A 22,212-nucleotide genomic window follows, 5' to 3' on the forward strand; every position below is an offset into this window, starting at 1 on the left:
TTCCAGAGCCTGAACATGTTTCTAGACTTGACTTGTCATAATTCATAGCAATTCCCAAGGATAGGAGAAATTATAGCAGGTAGTCCCTGGCCTTGATTAAAGACACCCTTGAGGTTACTGTAAGGAGCCAGTCATCCAGGTAAGGGAAGACTCTGAATCACCTACAGCTTTAGTCAGACTGCTTCCACTGCAATACACCTGGTGAACACCAGGGGCTGCAGTCAGGCCAAAGAGCAGTACTCTAAACTGGTAATGATTGGCTCCCAGCCAGAAGAGAAGGAACCTCCTGGAATGCCTCACTACCTTTACATGACTGCAGACATCCTTGAAGTCCACTGGGCACATCCAGTCATCCTTCAGAGGGAAAATAGGCTGCACTGTCAACATCCAGAATTTGGTCCGTTTCATGTAATAGTTTTTTTGAGGTCTGCAATTGCCCTGAACCCAGTTTTCCCTTGGTACTAAAAAGGAATCTTGAGTAAACCCTGGGTCCTCTTTGGTGTGGTGGGACCACTGTATGACTCAAAGCAGCTTTTGGATTTCTGCTGCAATTTCCTTTCACTGCTGGGGTCGAATGTCAGAAACTGTTTGTTTCTCATTTGGATTAAACAGGAAGGGAATGGAGTAGCCACTGGAAATGACTATGAACACCCAGGCATCCAATGTGTTGGCCTCTCATGCGTCTAGGTGAAGAGCTAAGCCCCCTGTCCCCACTGCCTACAGAGTGTTGCAGTCAGGCAACCATTTAGGAGCACTGAAGGCTTGCCAGGTAAAAGGCCCAGGAAAGCCTCGATTTTGCTGACCTTCCTGCCCCTAGAACAGCAACCACTTAAGTTCTCCTGCCACGGAGAGCACCTTCACCTCCAGTGCCCTGGAAAACTGCTGGGATTAATGAAAGAAAGCCCCCCCCCCCAACAGTTCCCTGAAAATGTCCTCTGTGGAGTAGAGGAAAATTCCCATGGCAGACAGTCTTCCCTCTTGCTCATACCTAGACAGTACATCTCACCTTACTCCCAGACAAGGTGGATCTGTCAAAGGGGGCATTGAGAAAGGATGCCTTAAAGCAGCCCACAAAATTACATAAGTGCATCCTGGTATGGAGGCACATGGTGATAACGGTTTCTTCTTCTGTATTCAGAAGAAGCCTCATGGATAAGTTTGAGATGGACAGCACTGTAGAGAGTCTCTAAAGATTTGTGATCTACAGAAGACTGTTGTGATCTTGGTAATCAGAGCTCTTTGGCATCTAGTCATGTGAAACAAGTAGTTCATCTCACAGATTGCAAACATGGCAGAAATACACATGCTTCATGAATTGGTCCAGTGCCTGTGACTCATCACTGAGTGGGTGAGGAGGATGGTGGACCACTGTACACTCCTCTGAGATTTCCTTAGTGTGATCACTGCAGCCACCAAGAGAGTCCACTGTGGGACCCTTGCCCCAAATGACCTAAACTGGGGAGGAAACAACACCCTGGCTGACTCCTGGGGATGGGGCTCCATCATGTCAGGTACTTTCTAGGCCCTCCAGGATACCACATCGACCAGGGTGTCCAGACAGGGTACCACCCAAGAAGTGGATGGGCCTGCACCACAGGCCTTGAAAAGGAATGATTCCTCTGCAGAAGGGACTTTGGTGGTCCATCCACCTCATCTCAATTCCAGCAAATCGCTAAAACAGGTGTCTTCATGGAGGAATTTGAGGAAGCCCTTAAGGTTGGAATCCTTGGTGTGTGACTTGTCAGAGAAGTCTAAGTGTTCCTCTTGCACTTGCTCTTTGCGTGAGCCTCGCAGGATGGGGAAGCAGTGTGTGTGTGTGTGTGTGTGTGTGGGAAGAGACATGAAAGCAACAGGGGAGCTCCTAGCCTCGAGGTGTGGGCTGCCCCAAAGACCACTCCTGCAAGCCCAAGGCCCTATATGGATGGGAGAATCGGGACTGATTTAACTGAGGAACAGAAATCCCTGTCTGAGTGAGACAGGATCCTTTAAACAATGTTGAATGTTGATGCAGAGGCTGGACAGCAGGTCAGGGATCCACACCTAGGAGAGGTTCTGGTTCCCATTTGCCAAACCAGTTGGCTTAGACGCAGAAGTAGGATTCAAGCTATTCAAAGCTAAGGCAGCCAGGGGATGGTTCCAAAAGCCTCAGAGACAAACTGGACCGCGGCTCTGACTTCAGCTCCAGGATGTGTTCAACTCCCAAAGAGACTGAAATCAAAAATATCAAGGAATAAAATGAAGCCAGAGGCAGCTAAACTGTCATCAGTGACAAAGGGGTAAGGCAGGGCAGTGTCAGAACAATGGAGACAGGTACTGAAGGATGGGCTGGAGGAGGAATGATCCCAAGATATATCGTGGCCTTCTAGAAGGTACAAAGTCAGAATCAATAATGCCCCTGGAGGACATACCAGATCTACATGAAGCCACAGAAGACTGCTGGGCAGGGTTGATGCAAAGGCACGAAATTCTCCCTAATCCTAAAGGTAGAGGCCAGAACCTGAATGGGGAGTGGCTTTAAGGAAAACTCCAATCTGGAAATTATCAAAATAAAGAAAGTAACGGCGCCAATTCAAAGAGGAAGTAATGCCTAAGGAACAGCTAGGAATATTTAATGTAGGAGAGCCTGACAACTCCCAACCCAGAACCACTGAAGTAGATTGGTGTCAAGGGGCTAGCCATGTAATGTCAGAGGAGCTGAAGGTTTTGCGATCTTTGGATACGACTATCCATCAAAACAGCAAAAGGAGCACTTATGGGTCTCTTTCCAAGTTTGGCCTTTTCCTTTTTAAACTTCTCTATATTTTTATGTTCCCCACCATGTCTCTTCCCTCTTCTCATCAATCTTCATGGAGTGATAAGACAAGGGTACCGAGCAGCAGATAAAGAAGCTGCTGGTGGAAGCATCCTTTTGAAGACCAGCTTTGCCTGGCAATCAGCAAGGGCACTGGCCCAAAAACAGCATAGGCATGGCACTCCAGGTCTAGGTAGGACACGCACAAACGTGTGAATCCAGGTGGGTTTACTTGTGCCCGTATCCCATACATTTCTTGGCAAACAGTCTTCTTCTTGCTACTAGAGATATTAAGACGACCAAACAGGGCCGCAAAAGCACAACAAACCCAGCATACAACAGCAAAAACTAGAACGGCTACATCTAAAACTAAGCACTAAAAGCCCAAATGCTAAACACTCGGATTAGAATCAGAAGGAAAGAACTTTTTTTCTTTTTTTATGACGAGAAAGGTCCGCACAGAAAAACAATACCCACAGACTAAGATGACGGAACTGAAAAATTAAAAAAAATTACTAAGAAAATCCAACACTAATCACTAAAACTACTACATAGCTAATAAAAACACACAGGAGGAGAGACACTAGCAGAAGAAAAATCTGGTTAAAGACAACTTATCTACAGAGCTTCAAATATAGCATCTGACAGCTGGAAGTGGCAAATGAGATCTGAGGAGATTCAGAGAGGGGAGTGCATTATGAGACAGAAGGAAAGGAAAGTTGTGTAAAATCTTACCATAACCATAGACGTCCTTCTCTTCCATGTTGCAGTATTCACTAGTGGGTTTACCCTTCTTCCGATCAGCTTTTCCGGTCCCTGATGTTGCGGACACCTGCGTGTCTGCAGGTACATGGGCCATAAATGTGACGTTTGTGCACACCGGTCCTCAAAACCAAGGAAGCCCCAGACGGAGCCAGTCCTGATGGCCTAGCCTGTACAGAAGCCGAGGAGAGGAGTGTAAGGATAAGAGTGGATGGTGGGAGGGAAGGAATACTGCAACATGGAAGAGAAGGACATCTATTGTTATGGTAAGATTTTACACGACGTTCCTATGTCCTTCTATTCCAATGTTGCAGTACTCACTACTGGGTGAGTACAAAAGCTCCCTGCTGGCTGGGAGGTGGTCTGGGTGAGGATTCCAGGAACCCATGAGGATAGCCCTGGCAAATCCTGCCCTGGCCCTGAAGATGTGGTCCAATTTATAGTGTCTGGTGAAGGTGTGCACAGAAGACCAGGTAGCGGCTTCCAGAATGGAGTTGGACTCTAGGCCTTTAAAAAAAGCTTCAGAGGAAGCCATGGGTCTTTAGAATGGGCTCTGACGTTGCCTGTCAGTGTCTTCCCATGGTGTGTGTAACAAAAGGAAATGGCTCTAGCAATCCAAGAAGAAATGGTTTGTTTTACCACAGCTTTCCCCAGAGCCCTAGGGTGGAAGGAAACAAACAGCTGGTCTGATTTGCGTAAAGGCTTGGTGTTATGCAAACAGAATCGAAGATGACTGTGGACATACAGGGAGTTGTAGGACTGTCTCCTTGAGGATTTGGAAAGAAGGTGGGTAGGTGAATAGCCTGATTCAGGAAAGGTCACTGACCACTTTGGGGATGAAGGAAGGATTAATCCTGAGGGTGACCCTGTCTATATGAAAAACCAGAAAGGGTGGGGTAGCCATAAGGGCTAGGAGCTCCGAGACACTCCTGGCTGAGGTCAAAGCTACTAGAAGTACTGTCTTCCAAGTGCAAAATTTCAAGTCAGCCTTGCCAGCTGGTTCGAAGGGTGGCAGAGTGAGGTGTTCTAACACATAATTAAGGTCCCAGGAAGGAGGGGTCAGTTTTTGGGGGGGGGGGGTCTTAAGTGTAAGACACCCTTTAGGAATAGCTTGGCTTGAAGTCTGGAAGCTAGTGGAGGTTCCATAGGCAAGCAGGCAGAAATGCCAGACAGGTGTGCTTTAAAGGAGGAGTAAGCCAAGCCTGTCTTCAGGAGTTCACATAGGTAGGACAGAATCAGAGGCAGGCTCCATCTGTCTTTTGTGACACCAGATAGAAAAAGTACAGTTTTGTACCTACCATAAATGTAGATGTTCGAGGATCCACATTGCTGCAGTCCTAACTATTGGGTAGTCCGCTGTCCAGTCGGCCCGAATACCAAAGTATATGGCTGACGTTGGTCAGGGCGCATTAGACTGACGTCAGTACGTCAGGGTACTAATGCGCATGACCGACGTCATATCCTCAGTCTTTTCTTGCCCCAGATGTCAGAAGACCCTGAAAAGATAAGGCCAAAAACAAAAACTCCCAAAATACCTGCACCAAAAAATATATATATATAATATATACACAATTAGCAGAATATAACCTCACCTACACAACCACCCCTAAACACAGAGGGGAAGGAGGGAGGGTAAATTGGACTGCAGCAATGTGGATCCTCGAACATCTACATTTATGGTAGGTACAAAACTGTACTATGTTCTTCATTCCACATTGCTGCAGTCCTAACTATTGGGTAGAATCCCAAAGCAGAGGTAAGGGAGGCTGGCAAATCATAAGGAAGCAGGAACTGACAACATGCCTTGCAAAATAGCTGTGGCAAAACCAGCCCTAGACTTAGAGTAGAGAGGAAGGTGATAATGCTTAGAGAAAGTATGCACTGAACTCCAAGTAGCTGCCTCCAAAATATCCTTAGTTGCCACCCCTTTAGAAATGCTGTGGAAGTGGCAGTAGCCCTAGTGGAATGAGGCCGAATCCCAGCTGGAATCTCCTTGCCATGATGGGAATAACAAAATGTAATGCAACACCCAATCCACCTAGAAATAGTTTGTTTTGACACAGGCTTGCCCTTTGAAGTCAAAGCAAAAGAAACAAACAACTGCTGAGACTGCCTAAAATCCTTAGTCCTGCTCAAATAATAACGCAATAGCCTGTGTACATCTAAAGTGTGCAAAATCTTTTCCCCTTTATTTTGGGGATCTGCATAAAAGGTAGGGAAATGAATAGTTTGGTTTAAAGCCACACTAGAAACCACCTTAGGCATAAAGGAAGGATTAGTACGTAAAGATACCCTATCCTTATGAAAAATCAAAAAGGCTCCACTGCCATAAGGGCCTGCAACTCAGAAACCCTTCTTGCAGAAGTAATGGCCAACAAAAAGCAGTCTTCCATGACAAGTATTTCAATTCAGCAGTAGCCGAGGCTCAAAAGGTTGTAGAGTAAGTTTCTCCAACACAAAATTGAGATCCCAAGCAGGAGTAGGAGCTCTACGTGGGGTCTTATATTCTTTGCCCTCTAAGAAATTGCTTGAACAAAGGATGCGAAAACAATGGTGGGTCACAATCATAGTGAGCTGAAATAGCTGCAGCATGAATCTTAATGGAAGAGAAAGACAAACCTTTGTCCAGTAACTCAGTAAGATATTGAAGAGCCACACTCAAATTAGGCTCAGTAATCTCCAAATTGTTTGCTGCACTCCAAAACAAAAATCTCTTCCATTTTTCTGCGTACACTTTCCTTGTACTAGGTCTTCTGGCTTCCATAATCACATTTAAAACTTGTTGAGGAAGCAGAGACCTGCTGTCTTTCAAAACAGAATATGCCAGGCTGTTAGATGTAGAGAGTGAAGCTTGACATTGAGCAGATGACCGTCCCTCTGAGACAACAGGTGTGGAATCAAGGGTAAAGGCCATGGAGGCTTCCTTACCAGACTCCTTAGTAATGGGTACCAGTGCTGCCGAGGCCAATCTGGAGCTATTAAAATCATCCTTGGCTTGTCTTGTCTGACCTTTAGAAGCACCTTTGGAAGAAGAGGCAGAGGTGGAAAGGCATACACATGAAGATTTTTCCAACTGAAAGAAAGAGCATCCACTTTCCAAGCTGTGTGATGAAATCCTTTCATGCAAAACTTTGGCAGCTGGTGGTTTAGTGGAGAAGCGAACAGATCTATGTCTGGAGTTCCCCATGACACTGTCAATTTTTGAAATACATGAAGATCCAGTTTCCACTCGTGGGGATCCATGATTTGTCTGCTTAATACATCTGCTAAGGAGTTCTGTGCTCCGGCAGAAACCTTGCCTGAAGAGTTAGTTGCAGACTGAGCAGTCTCCCATAAAATCATTGCTTGTCTGCACAATGGGTAAGAATGTGTTCCCCCTTGTTTGTTGATGTACCACATGACAGTTGTGTTGTCTGTTAGAATCAACACCTGCCCTGGAAGAAGTAACTCCTTGAAAGCCATTAATGCAAACTGAACTGCTAACATCTCTTTCATGTTGATATGTAGATGCTGTAGTCTGGCAGGCCACTTGTCTTGTATCCACTTTCCATTTAGATGAGCTCCCCAAGCAACATCTGAGGCATCTGTCGGTAGAATCTGACTTGCCTCTGGCCGGGTCACAGAGAGTCCCTTGTTTAGGTGACATTCCTGAGCCCACCACAAAAATTCCTTTTGAATGCAAGGTATTATTTGAATGACAGTGTCCAAATCCTGGCAGTGCTGTGTCCACAGATTTTTGAGATACCATTGTAGCTTCCTCATATGCAGTTTGGCATTGGGAAGCACCAGAATACAAGATGCCATGAACCCTAAGGCTTGAAGGACTGTCCTTGCAGTCAGCCCGGACTGAAGAGATAGATGATGGAAGTAACTGGAAAGATTCTTTTGTTTGTCCGGGGTTAAAAAGGCCATCTGGGCTGCTGTATTCAGTCTCACACCCAGAAAGCACATGTCTTGAGAGGGTACTAGACTGGACTTTATTTCGCTCACAGAATACCCTAGGCATCTTAGCACTGCTATGACAAATTCCAGATGCTGTAGAAGATCTTCTTTTTCTTGAGCCAGAATCAGGCAGTCGTCCAAGTAAGGATAGATTTGGATTCCGTTTAGCCTGAAGTAAGCTATCACTGGAGCCAGAACCTTTGTGAATACTCTGGGCAGTAGATAAGCCAAAGGGCAATGCAGAGAACTGATAATGAGAATTTCCAGCTCGAAAACGCAGATACTTCCTGCAACTTAGTCTGATTGGCACATGAAGGTAAGCTTCCTTGAGATCTAAAGTTACCATCCAGTGATCTTTGCCCAGCAGAGGTAAAAGCTGTTGTAACGTCAACATTTTGAACTTGGGAATGTCCAGATAAGTGTTGAGGATAGATAAATCCAAAATCGGTCTCCACGTGTTCCCCTTCTTTGGTACTAGGAACAGGCGAGAATAAAATCCTAGGCCCCTTTCTGGCACAGGAACCGGCTGAATGGCCCCTATTTGGAGTAACTGAGAAATTTGCTTGTGAGCCTCTTGTCTTTGCAGAGGAGGAATGTCTGGCATGCCTTTGAAAGGAGGCAAGGTATGGAAATAAAACCTGTAACCGTGGTGAATGATATCCAGAACCCATTTGTCTTGGGTAATTAAATCCCAATTTTCTTTGAAAAGAGACAGTCTTCCTCCTAGAGGTGCCGCCAGGCGAGAAGGTACTGGCAGCTGAAAAGGCAGGTCATTGGGTCTGCTTACGAAAGGACTGACCCTGCCCTCACCAGAAGTCTGAGCAGGTGAACTCCTGTCCTAGGCCTAAAAGCACCTTGAGCTCTGCCCCTACCACGTCTAGACCTACCCCTAGACTGGGAATCATAAGCAGGATAAGTCCATCCCTTAGCAGGCCAATTTCTACTAAACTTTGGAGGCTGCACCTGCAAAAAATCCTTAACAGTTTGCATAGACTTAGCCTTGTCCTCCATCTTCTTTAAAACTGCTTCCACAGGCGAACCAAACAACACATCAGACTGTAAAGGAGCATCCAATATCCTTGTCTTAACATGCTCAGCTAAGTTCTGATCTCTCAACCAGGCGTGCCTACGAAGAACAGAACCAGTGGCAGCCACCCTGGAGGAGGCCTGCACAGCATCAAAACCACATTGCAAGGAATGTTTACCCACTTGTTCAGACACATGAACTAAATCCTGCAACTCTTTACACTCAATACCTTCCGCCAGAGCATCCACCTTAGATTTCAACTGTGAAAGAAGATAATTCTGATATTTTAACATGTGAAACTGACAATTCAACGCCTCATGGCTAAAGTGGAAGAAGTATACACTTTCTTTCCCCATCTATCCAAAGCCCTTGCCTCTTTATCAGGAGGGACAGGATTTTTAACAACTGAGGCCTTCACACCTTTAGGCCCCTGAGAGACAGTTTCGGGTCCGCCCTAGGACTCTTAAAAGATACTTATGAGCTTCAGGCACCCTATAATACCTATCCGGTTTAACTGGGGCAGGAGGCAAAGAATCCGGATTCAGGAAGCCTCTGCAAAACATCTTCCACCACATTCAAAACAGGAGGTATAGCTAAAGGCCTGTGCTGGGGTAAAACAAGAATTCCCTAAGCCTTTTCCTGGAATCAGAGAAATCTTGACCTTCCCATTTAAAATGCTCCTCATGGAATGCAGAGTCTCTGAAAATGAAAAATCCTCAGGAGGGAAGCTGAAGGAGTAGAATCATCCACATCAGAATCAGAATAAGGAGGGTACTCCTGCAAGTCTTCAGCCGAAGACTCAGAAGCCTCCGAGCATTGCTCAAAACTCTCAAACTCAGATTCCACCCTAGGCCTCTTATCAGGAGGGGGCATAGAACCCCTTATCATAGTAATCAAATCCTCTGCCATTTTAAGCATATGTTTCTTAGGCAAAGACCCTGAAGTACTAGGAGAAACCCCCACTGAAGCAAAACTCGGCCTGCCCTCAAAGAAGCCTTGGAAACAGAAGGGGAGGCTCTGACCACCTTAGGAAGAGAGGGAAGAACAGCCACCTGAGAAGCCCCTCAGCCTGGCCTACTTCCTGAGAGGATACATCCTGTAACAGTAAAGTCTCTCCCTGAGACCCCAAAGAAACACCTGGCAAAACCTCCGGCTCCACTGAGCCCTCTAAAGAACCGACATCTGGGACTGTCTGTTCCTCCACTCTAGGCTTTGCTGTTTTGTCCTTGCGTTTTTTAGCCGAAGCCGGCGTCGGAACATCCGACGGCATTTTATAATTACAACGCTTCCCAAACACTAACCTGGCACAGTCTAACCTTCTCTTAATAGTGCGTTTGTTAAATCTAGCACAAGAGCGACATCCAACAACGTCGTGCTCAGGCCCTAAACAAGGTATACACAAAGTATGGTAATCCCTATGAGGTATCTGTTTCCCACAAGAAATACAGTTATTCACTTTTTCTGACATCCGGTTAAATACTGAGGCAAGAAAAACCAAAATATTCCCAACGGGTACTTAGCCAACTTTGATTCGGTCTGAAACTCTGGCTTCAGAAACTTTCAGAACGCCAACCTGCACTTGCAAAATTGCTTCTGCATCGGACCATGCGGCAAAAAAGACTGAGGATATGACGTCGGTCATGCGCATTAGTACCCTGACGTACTGACGTCAGTCTAATGCGCCCTGACCAACGTCAGCCATATACTTTGGTATTCGGGCCGACTGGACAGCGGACTACCCAATAGTTAGGACTGCAGCAATGTGGAATGAAGAACATCCTTCATTTCGAGAGAAGATTTCCTTGTGTTGGGTTTCTTGGCCTCCTGCAGGACTGAGAGCACTTCCTCATTGTACAGGTGTCTGAAGGGAATCAGAATCCTATCAGCTACAGGGAGAGGTTCAGGGATCTCCACTGTGGATGAATCTGTGTCCCCTTGTGCTATGTAAGTAGATCCACTGAGGGGGGTAACTTGTGGCGATTGCCCTTGGAGAGATGAAGTAGGGGGAACCAGTGCTGCCTTGGCCAGTAGGGAGTCACCAACAAGATTGTTGGCGAGTCTTGCTGAATTTTCAGTAGGACTCACTGGATCAGAGGGAAGAGGGGAAGGTGTACAGGAATCTCCCTTCCAAGACATTAAGAAGGCATCTGTTTGCAGTGCCTTTGGGTCATGAGTTCTGAAGCAGTAGCTCTGGAGTTACCCGTTTGTGGAGGAGGTGAACAGGTCTATCTGTGGAGTACTCCACCTGTGGATCAGATCAAGGAAAACATCTCTTGACAGCATCCATTCATGACTGTCTGAGGTGGTTCTGCTTAGAGAGTCTGCCTGACAACTGTGGTGGGATAGGATGTAGGTTACCTGGAGGGGGATCCCTGGGAGATAGTCATATCCCATACCTGTAGAGCTATAGGAGGTAGGACTTCATCCCTCCTTGCTTGTGCAGGTACTACATTACTGTGGTGTTGTTTGTAAAGATCTTTAGGGTGCCTGACCTGAGGAAAGGCTGGAAGGCCTGCAGAGCAAAAAGAATGGGTGACATTTCCTTGATGTTGATGTGCCAGTGTTTGTCCGTACACCAACCTTGCACTGTTCTTGTCTCCAGAGTCAACTCCCCAGCCCAGATCTGGCAAGTCTGTATGCATGATTTGGGAGGGGGAGGGCATTTGCAGAGGGAGGCAGGGTTTTGGGCAACCTGGGCCAGCCACCACTTCAGTTCTTGGTGAAGGCAGGGGAGGAGTGGGATCCTGAACTCGAGGGGGTGTAAGTGCTGGGTCCATACCGAGCGTAGATACCACTGCATTTTCCTCATGTGTAGCCTTGCCTGGGGTAGCATGCGAATAGTGGTTGCCACGTACCCAAGAAGTTTGAGGAATTCCCTTGTAGTCAGGACAGGGGAGAGGAGGGCAGACTGTAAATGGTGGCTCAACGAAAGTACTTTTTCCTCCAGTAGGAAGGCCATCCGGTCTGCCCCGATTCTGCATTCCAGGAAGACAATGTCTCGTATAGGATTTAGTTGGGATTTGGGGAAGTTTATAAGGAACCCTTGAGACTGCAGCAAGAGCTGCTTTGTGTGGGCGAGGAGGGTTTGTTGGTCTGCTGCTTGAATGAGAAGGTAATCAAGTTATGGGAAAATTTGCATTCCCCATATCCTGCAGTAAGCAATGACTTGGGCTAGGCATTTTGTAAAAACCCTTGGTGCAGTGGAAAGTCCAAAAAGAAATGCACAGAATTGGAAATGAGAGGAGCCTGCTTTGAATCTGAGGAATTTTCTGGAGGACTGTTTTATGGGAATGAGCAGGTTGGCCTCCTTGATGTCCAGGGTTACCATGACGGCCTGAGGAAGGATGAAGGGAAAGAGAATGGGTAGTATATCATCCTGAAGGATGGGACCTTCAAAAAGAAGTTGAGATGGGAGGGTCTCCATGGTCTTTCCTTCCTAGGCACCAGAAAAATTCTGGAGTAGAAGCCTTTCCCACGAGCCGAGGTGGGGGACTAGTTCTATGGTGCCTTGGAGTAACAGGTTATTTAGGACCTTGGGTAGGAGGGACCTTTGGGGGGGGGGGGTAGGTAGTCTTGGAGGAGGAGAGATCCAGGACATGAACTAACCCTCCTTCAGGACTGTCAGAACTCATTTGTCAGATGTCACTAGGGCTCATGCAGGGAGGCAGTGAGAGTCGGGAAAATAGGGGTATGGTGGGAAGAAGTGGGGGAAGAAACGGTGGCAATCAGTCAGACACTGCCTGCCCTTTCTGGAAAGGGAGGTCTCTGGGCAGTGGTCTGAGGAGTCCTAGGCCGAGTAGATTGTCTCTTGTGGGGTCTTCTAAGCCTGGAGGGGGCAGAGGGCCTAGAAGTTATCCTTATGAATTGCATTTTGGCTGGGTAGTTTCTCTGGAACTTTGGGATTGGAGAGACAAGGAGATGCTTTAGGTTCTGTAGTTCTTTCCCTTTTTGTTGGAGTGACTTGAAAAGGTCAGCCACCTTGGTGCCAAAAAGGGCAGAGTGATCCAAGGGTGCATCCAAGAGTTTGGCCTTGAAGTCATCCGGGAGGGGTTGTAGACACAGCCAGGAGCATCTCCTCAACACAGAAGCAGATGCAGCTGACCTGCAGAGGCCTCAGCTGCATCATACTCACACCTGAGAGACTGTTTATTAACTTAGAGATGAGCCCGAGCAAGAAAGATAGGGATGCCTTTGCAGCACAGTCAGGGATATCATTGAGATCTTTAGAGGCTTTGTCTAGTAAAAATATACTAACAAGCAAAAACTACTGGAAAAATTCAGAAAACCACACAAGAAAATAGCATTTTCGTGAAGTTTTAATGTTGTTTCCTGGTACCTCGGCCCATGGCCTTCAAGGGAATAAATGATGACATCATACACCTCCCCTTTTAAATCATCCTGATCAATTATTCAATTAAACATACAAATTATACAAACAAATACTAATTTAGTGCCCTTCAATAATAAAGTAGTCACACTATTACTAATTACCAAATCAGAGAGATTAACGATATGGTAGTCGGAAACAGTGTCTGAAAAGTCAGAAATATCTTGATGTATAAAAATATCTTGCTGTACAAAATACCTGCGTAGTGAAATATCTTGCTGTACAAAATACCTGTCATGCAAGTCCCTTGTTAAAGTCATCATAATTACATTCAGTTCCTTTTTCTCCTCTGGGGCAAAGTGAGTATTACGGAGCATCTCGGTGACATACGGAATGTCTAATTGGAGAATCCAGTGGCAAGTCATTTTTATGACTGCCACGGGGGGTCTGATAGTTTATTTTTTTAGTGTTTTGGCCAGACCTAACCATACTGGGGGAACAGATTTTCTAAGCAAACTATATCAGTTGGAATCCAAATTCATTATTAGTTTTGGCACTTTGAGGCCGAAGGGTCTGAATCAGGAGGTTAATATTGGTGTCCCGTAAAGTTGTGGTTATTTATTTGGAAGGCACATTTCAGATAAGGATGTTCAGGCCTAAATCTTATTATATTGCATTACATTGCCAAATAATGGAGGTGAATGTCATGTTACATTTTCAATTTGTCTTGTTCAGCAATATGCTGTTAATATGTAAGGTAACAAGGGAAAATATTTTGTAAGCATATATATGGATGTATACATTTTGTGTGGGAACAGTGTTCGATTGTTGGCTTTGGCTTAAAGTGAATTTATTAATCATCTAAAAGAATTAATGAATCATTTAGTTGAATATTTAATTGAATAACTAATCAGGATGACTTAAAAGGGGAGGTGTCTGATGTCAATTTATTCCCTTGAAGGCCATGGGCGGAGGTACCAGGAAACATCATTAAAACTTCACCGAAAATGCTATTTTCCTGTGTGGTTTTCTGAATTTTTCCAGTGCTTTTTGCATGTTAGTATGCTTTGTCTAGTAAAGCCAAGGAGTATTCGGCCATGTGTGACTGGTAATTCGTAGCCCTAAAAGCTAGGGTAGCAGAAGTGTAAATCTTCTTTCTCCACCTCTCCATGGCCTTGCTGTCTATCTGCACGCAGGAGACATTTGGTTGCCCTATCAGTAGCAATAGAAATAGTGGCTGGGTCTGCTGGAGGGCACTTGGAATTTCTCTGCATAAGGTACCCTGTATAACCTGTCGGCTCTTCTAGGGGCAGGTGGCTGGGAATCTGGATTCAAGCATGTTGCAGCAAAAGTATCCAAGAAGGCATGCTGGACAGGTGGAATAGGAGCCGGGTTAGGAGATTCCATCTAGATCAGGTCATAGAATCTTTTTTAAGCCTCAGGCGTGTCTGAGCATTCCCATTTAAAATGTTCTTTCATAAGGTTGACTATGTCCCCGAAGGTCAGGTCTTCCATGGGGAGTCAGGTTCTGCAGAGGCTTCTTCCGGGGATCCGTACCCCAATGGGGAAGAAATCTGTACAGAGTAGGACAAGGAATCCTCTGAGGAGTCTGACATTTACTCCTCTGCAGGCTGGCTAGGTGTTCTCTCAGGCAGGAGAGGCCTTGGGCTGAGAAGAGGTGGCACAGCTGAAGGAAGGTCAGTGCCAGGAAGGCATTGTAGAGGCTCTGGCTGAAGGCCTGCCAATCGGGCAAGGCTTCCTGGGTTGGTGGAATATGCCTCGGCTTTTCTTTCTTCTTGGTAGGCCTAGCCAGCATCTGGCTGGTGGTAGGCCTGGAAGTCACAGTAGGAATGGTGGAGCCCTGGTCTGAAGTGCCCATCTGGTTCTTGCCGGCATCTGAATCAGGCGCCAGAATATCCTCCCTGGACGTATTGCCCACTCTGGATTGTGCGGCCTCCTGATAGGTACCTGCTTTATTTGAAGTGGCGGACGCCGGTTTCTCTGCCAAGCTGACAATGGCTATAGGCTGAGAATTAGTGGAGGAAGGCACAGTGGAAGTAGAAGGCCGCGTGGCCTTGGCCCTCTTCTTGGGTGTCGGACTTCCATACCGAGAGCGATCTGTCTAAGGCGCTGGTTTTCAAGGTACAAGTCAAGGGCCTGAAGTCGGTGACTAAGGGTCTTACGGATGAACGACTTACAAATGGCCCAGTATTTTATAATCATGATCCCTGCCCAAACAAAAGAGACCATGGTCGTGGGTGTCTTTATGGGGAATTTGGAGACCACAGTTGCACTTGCTCTTACTGGGCATTAACAGACTACAGTACTACAAAAAAGGACTAAATAAATCCCCAATAGGGTACTTATCTTGATGTGAAACTGATAAGACATCCGTGAGTAGCAGGAACACCTTGCAAATGGGCTGGCGGCTGAAAAGTTCTGAGGGCCGGTGCATGCAGACATCACATTTATGGCCCACATACCTGCCACCACATCAGACACCCTATGCACCATCAGGGACTGGAAAAGCTTTGGAAACCTGGCCAGACAAGCTGATCGAAGAAGGGTAAACCCACTAGTGAATACTGCAACACTGGAATATTAGGACAACAGCTGAAGAATCTTGAGCTGCCCAGCTTATGATCCAATAACCCAGAGGTTGAAGAGGATGGAAGAGACAACTTCAGTTCTTTCAGGTCAGAGTTTGGGGGAAACTAGAGCCCATCTGGATAATGAGTGGGCACAATGCAGATATATCAGTTCTGGACAGGATATCAGTCCATCACAGATGCAAACAAATATCCACATACAGCACACACACCTAAGGGCAATCTACAGGATCACTACACCAACTGAATGCCACTGGGATGTGGGAAGAAACTCAACCAGCTGAAAAACCCATTCAAACAAAGACTGCACAAGAGGCACCCCAGCTGACAACTAAAATGCAAATCCAACAGCTGTGAGACCACAGTGCTAATATTTATGGCACAATTTCACACACTAAAAACTAGAGGATACAGTGAAATAAAATCACTGTTCTGGACCTCCTCTCAAGCATAATGAAAAAAAAGACAGAAGGCGCAAAATTGGGCACTTAATGAAAACAGCTTATCAGGTTAACGGCAAGTGTTCAGTTTTTACCTTAAAATCATATTTATGCTTTATCTGTTGGTCAGCTTAGAGGGTCTATCTGAAACATTTAAGACAGAGGCAGCAGAAGCAGCACTTAAAACTGTTTATCTTTGAAAGCTTGAAACGCACATGGTCGAAAGACAATTGTGCGAAAGTATGTTTTCAAGTTTTCAGATAGCTGAATAGAAATGCAGCAAATGTGCAATGAGCGAATGCACATTTGACATTCGTTCATTGCAGATTCGGCATTGTGGGTGCAAAGTGCACTATAGTGGGGATCGAGAACTGGACCCTTTCCCCACTGTAGTGTGACCTTGGAGTTAGAATAATAAAGTAGGGTTGTGTGTGGGGGTGCAGGGGGGCTTGCCCCCCTGCATTACGATCTGTACTCAAAATTGTAGTTTGCAAATCTGGTTTTCGATTTGCTGATTTATGAACTTCTGTGCAGTTCGGAATGACTGTTTATGTCATTCCTGTTCGCACAAAGGGCCATTCGGCAGGTTGACTTTCAACCTTTCAAAGTTAAACCCTCAAAACACACGACTCATGACATTTTTAATTACCAAAGCTGCAAGCTCTTCATAAAGTGCTTCTTGCTAATGTAGAAAAATCATCCCCTCACAAAGTTTTAAGATGTATGAATAGCTATGCCTGGTACAGCATTTACTTACACCCAAGATTTTTTTTTTTTAAAGGAACAGTGCATCAGGTAAAGTCTTACCTTTTATTCTTCCATCAAAACTGGGATTTGTTGCAACTCTTAAACCAGGGTGAGGCAACAAGAAACACTGAAGATTACAGAAACAAGAATGAATGTGCTTCCTTACATTCTGCAGCTCCTCATGCTGGTTTTGCGTCACCTGAGAAATAAAATGTTTATACTTCAGTTTGAATTCTGAATGCATTACCAAACTGTGGATGTTGTGAATATCACAGTCTTCCTGTTAATTATTATACATCTTTGTTTGTGTAGCTACAGTATAAATACATATGTGAAAGAAATTTAGTGTGAAAAAGTAAACTGCTTACTGCTTTCAAAACAATTATGTGACTATATTGTCATTGGAGGTGCTTCCTTGAAAAACAAGGGATAAGGCTCTGACTATGACTCAGGTGAACAAGTTTAATTAGTGGCTTGGGCATCAGCTGGAATTGAAATACAGAGGATGGTCATGCCTGTACTTGGGGTGGAGTATGTTCACAGTTTACCACAACTTCTCAGAGGATCAGTGGCAGATCCAACTGTAACCTGAGGGCATACATTTGGCTCACTAAGCTGTTGATAGGTGACAGTCATCATCACTAGTGAAATGAACAGTCGACCTGCACAGGGGAAAGTATAATGTCCCCCACTGTGTTGTAAATTGCATGCCCTCACCCCACCCAGGGGGTGGGATTAGGACCATACAAAGGCCAAGATGGCTGCTTGTCTTGCTTCTGTGGCCGACTCATCGAAGTGGAATGAATGGGCTAGTCAGAGCACAGGGAGACTGACAACACTCAAGGGAATGGGGAAAAAATATACTGTTCTGCCATGCTTTAGTGCAGTTGTAGAACGTGATCCATAAAGACCAGTAATGTACAGTCACTACTACAAATAGGAAACACAGCTATCAGTACATGATCTGAAATATAGTTATTGGTTGCGAGTCCTAGCTTTCAATCAAACTGCACATGTTCTTGTGAAATATAATTTCTACCTCATATACCCTGTTATTGTACCTTGGGGAATATGTAAATAATGTCAGAATTCCTACTACTGAACTCATCTTTCATACCCAATATTTTCATTAATTTCTTCAGAAATGTACCCTCGTTACATTTTCCCTTTCAAGTCCTTCTGATGCACTCACTACTGCAAATAAAGATCCAGTCGCCACCTATAAGTAGCTACATTTTCATAAGCTCCATAACTGTAGTTTTTGACGGAATATAAATACATGTTAGCATAATCATCTTCCCTTGCCAATATCCCCTTACTACCAAAAATGTAGCATTGTCTTTTTTCTCACTTCTATCACTACTTGAGCCCCTCTAGCAATTAGTATAATTACTCCCCCTTTCCTTTTCCCCTAATATTCTGCTGAATTTCAACCCTGAAATCTTTTCTTTGATCAATTTCACTGTTATCTGCACCCTGCATTTAATACAATTTGATAGGTTTTCCTTTTTGTTGATACCTGTAATGCCATCTACATTCCCAGACAAGATGGACAGTGCAGTCATTACCATAAAAAGCTGTTCCCACCTATACTACGTCAGTTTGACTATGTATTTCCAACTTTCATGTTACATGCACATTTATTTATTTATTTTATTTATTTTACATTTGTTAACCGGGAAATTCCGACTGGACCAGGTCCATTTTCAGCGGAGGCCTGGGGAGAAAAGCCCCAACATCAATTTATACAAATACAGTACATCCAGCATAATACACAAACAGGTTACATAATGTATGCTGAGCATAGTAATATAACAAGAATGAATAAAAACACTCCAGGTAAAAGAAGATATAGAACATGGGTAAAAAGACAAGGTCAGTCATACATTGGTAAGAAATGAAAATATATCAAGTAAGATTTTACAGTTCATTTTAAGAGTATTTACTTTAATGAAAACTCTCAACCAAAAGCTACATACAATTTCAAAACACCTCTCCCCCTGCTAATTTAGGGAAAACACACAAAAAGTAAGCACATCTTAAATAATTTAAAATCCTGCAGATAGGAAAACTGTCCCAAATCAACAGCTGCACCCATAGACATCACTGAACCTAAAATTAAGGTTACCCATTTTGAAGTGCATACTATAGCACGTGTTCCCACTAACACTTGATTGCTGTCTGTTCTTTTCTCATCTCTTTTCCCCTCACAGACATGAAAAACAGCTTGCATGCTTTCAGAAAATATTAACATTTAGCCATAAGAAAAAGTGCGCTGACTTTAAATAAAACTGAACTGCATGTTGTTCTATTAAATACATTAAGGTATTGAGGTTGCTATCTCTTATTCACGTCCCATAATTTCAAACTATTTTGCACTTTAACTACTTGCCGCTGTACCTTCAAATTTTGCATTTCCCTCAGCAAAGGATTCACAGAACTTTCAAGATTAATTGCTTGTGCCTGCAGAGAGCTCATCTCTATGTCAAAGTAGTCAACAATGAATATTTGTAAATTTCACTCAGAACAGAACGTACAGCTGCTTTAGCAAGACTTGACTCCCACTGATTTGCTAATGGAAGAAAACAAGCTAACATCTTTGCAGATGTAAGAAGCCTGACATTTTTCATGGCTTTCATCATTTTGTCTTCATTTTCTAGCCTGCTTGCTTACAAAAAAATATTTATAGCTTAAGCTAAGAGAAAATACATCTTAAGTCTACATATAATAAAATCTGTGCACTTTTACAACCCACCCCACTTCAGCAACCCAAGATCACAGCATATACTTGCTTTTGTCCAGCCTTTCTTCTATAGTAAAGCCTATATTTCTTACAACTAAAAAGTGCTAATTTACTTAACACAGTCACTGTAAAGACTCCGTCACATTTAAAATACCTCTGACTATATACTACACAAAACAGGCAATTTATGTAATTTTATACAGACAGTAACAGAACAAACACGGTTTTGCTTACAGTTACTTTTCCCCATTTTAGTGCCATTCTACAGATTACATGACAAAATGGGGTATACACTTTGCAGGCCACCCACAATTTTAATAAAGACAACAAACATCCAGTCTTTCAGCAACTTTTCTGCAAATCCATATTTAACAAATATGACTGATGCTTTATAGTCTTCCATTTATTCAGTAATTTCAGTGTTTCTGGTTTTCCTATTAATTTCCCTCTCTCAACACCAGACTCTTGTTCGTGCCGAAGGTATGCCCGATTCTTCAATTCTTGTGTTTTTTTTTTTTTTTTTTTTTTGCTGTTAAAGCATTTCCCTTTGGAACACTGGAAAAGGCTTCATGGGCAAAGTCTCTGAAAAAGCTTTATTGTAACAGCATGAGAAGCACAGTCCCTTTCAGTTTGCCGTCTCATTTTTGGTTGAATAAACTTATTTCCTCCTTAGCCTGTTCTGCATCAAACATGCCTTTGATCCTCCAGGAAAAAAAAAATTCTGGAGACAGCTGAATACAGTAGCTCCCTGGCTGCTGGGAAAAATCTGCTTCTCTACTGCCTGGTTTTCACAGAACAATTTTCCAAAAAACATTCCACTATCTCCAATTTTTAATACTTTTCTCTATCGCCATAGTTTTGTCAGGATCAATACTTTTGGCTGGCATGACGTCATCTTTACTAACAGGTCATGGCTGCTTTCTCATGGCCAGGATTGGAGCATACACTATGTGCATTTTCAATTAAATCCTACTGTGGAATACCAGTTGGGTTGCTCATTTGTACTTTCAAATGAATACAGTCTGTCCCACTTCCAATTTCTCTGGTACAGCAGAATGCCACAGTTTTTCTTTGTGTGCTTTATTTTTTTATTCTACCATTTTTTGGACCAGCTCTTCTTTGAAGTCTCATACTCAGCCAGCCTGTTCTTCATTTCAGTCTCTGAATTTTTCAGTTTTATCAGTTCATCTAAATAGCTACTTCTACTTATTCTAGCCTTTTGTTAATTGAGTTGATACACTCTTTCACTGCTTCTTTTCATCACCTCTGGGTATATTTGATTTCTCTCTAAATTAGTGGAAACAATCTCTTGTACCAAAGCTGAAGCTTGAAATGTGTTTTGCTGAACAGCTGCAGGATTCTTCATAACCAGTGTTTTCACTTAACCTTTTTGTGGTTGATTTTCTTTCTGGTTCTCTAAATTTCTTCTTTCCTGGCATCTAGGCAGTGTACTTACTAGCCAGCAACTGAATTTTACTCAAGCTGACAATATCACTGACTCATTTCTCAGATTCTTTTTTCACACTTGGAGAGATTAAATCAAGGTGTTGATCAGTGTGCAGCCATCTTGGAAGTAGAAGTGTCTCTGTTCTTTGAGCATAATTTAAGATCAAACTGGCTTTTAACTCAACAGTTACAAAGGATGTAATTACTATGAATACACACCCCAACTGCTGCACTGATTGGGAACTTTACCTGCGAATTTAAAGTGACCTGTCATTGTGTCTCAAAGAAACTGAATCAGCACACTAGAAGTAAGTTATTCTGCTGTACACCTTTTCATGTACAATATAGAACACTGTGCTGCCACAGTCATAGTACCTGTATATGGAACTTACTAAAAAAAAAATCCCTTCAAGGTTCTTATCCATTTCCATGAAAATGTCAGTGGATGTCACAGAATATTAGTAACATATACATAATAGCAATGAAGGACCCAATAGATTTCACATACATTCACATATGTAATGCACATAAATTATTCACAACACAGTATCTTAGTAAATTAAAGTAAAACAGGAGATAATCAAGTCTAATATGCTAGCTGCATTAATCCCAAGACATAAAAAGTACAGTTTTGTACCTACCATAAATGTAGATGTTCGAGGATTCCATTGCTGCAGTCCTTACTATTGGGTATAGTCCGCATCCAGTCGGCCCGAATACCAGAGTATAAGGCTGACGTCGGTCAGGGTGCATTAGACTGACGTCAGTACGTCAGGGTACTAATGCGCATGACCGGCGTCATATCCTCAGTCTTTTCTTGCCCCAGATGTCAGAAGACCCTAAAAGACAAGGCCCAAAATACCTGCACCAAAACATGAACAATATATACAAAAATATAAGCAGGTAAATCACCTACACAACCACCCCTAAACACAGAGGGGAAGGAGGGATTGGACTGCAGCAATGGAATCCTCGAACATCTACATTTATGGTAGGTACAAAACTGTACTATGTTCTTCGTTTTCCATTGCTGCAGTCCTTACTATTGGGTAGAATCCCAAAGCAGAGGGAAGGGAGGCTGGCAAATCATAAAGAAGCAGGAGCTGACAACATGCCTTGCAAAACAGCTGTGGCAAAACCAGCCCTAGACTTAGAGTAGATAGGAAGGTGATAATGCTTAGAGAAAGTATGCACTGAACTCCAAGTAGCTGCTTCCAAAATATCCTTAGGTGCCACCCCCCGTAGAAATGCTGTTGAAGTGGCAGTAGCCCTAGTGGAATGAGGCCTAATCCCAGCTGGAACCTCCTTGCCATGATGGGAATAACAAAATGCAATGCAAAAGTCAATCCACCTAGAAATAGTTTGTTTCGACACAGGC

The 22,212-nt window shown here is 43.9% G+C and overlaps 1 protein-coding gene across 3 annotated transcripts in view; it reads right to left on the reverse strand.

Moving 5' to 3' along the window:
* ATL2 (atlastin GTPase 2) overlaps positions 1–22,212 on the reverse strand; it is a 1,083,407-nt gene that overhangs the window by 425,544 nt on the left and 635,651 nt on the right. For all 3 annotated transcript variants that reach the window (XM_044057663.1, XM_044057671.1, XM_044057677.1), the window contains exon 9: positions 16,706–16,844. In XM_044057663.1, the coding sequence (XP_043913598.1) occupies positions 16,706–16,844 (139 nt within the window). The remainder of the gene's footprint in view (positions 1–16,705; positions 16,845–22,212) is intronic.

Source organism: Protopterus annectens, chromosome 1.part2, assembly GCF_019279795.1.
Source record: "Protopterus annectens isolate FY-2018-M chromosome 1.part2, PAN1.0, whole genome shotgun sequence".
In the NCBI taxonomy this organism is placed as follows: Eukaryota; Metazoa; Chordata; order Ceratodontiformes; family Protopteridae; genus Protopterus; species Protopterus annectens.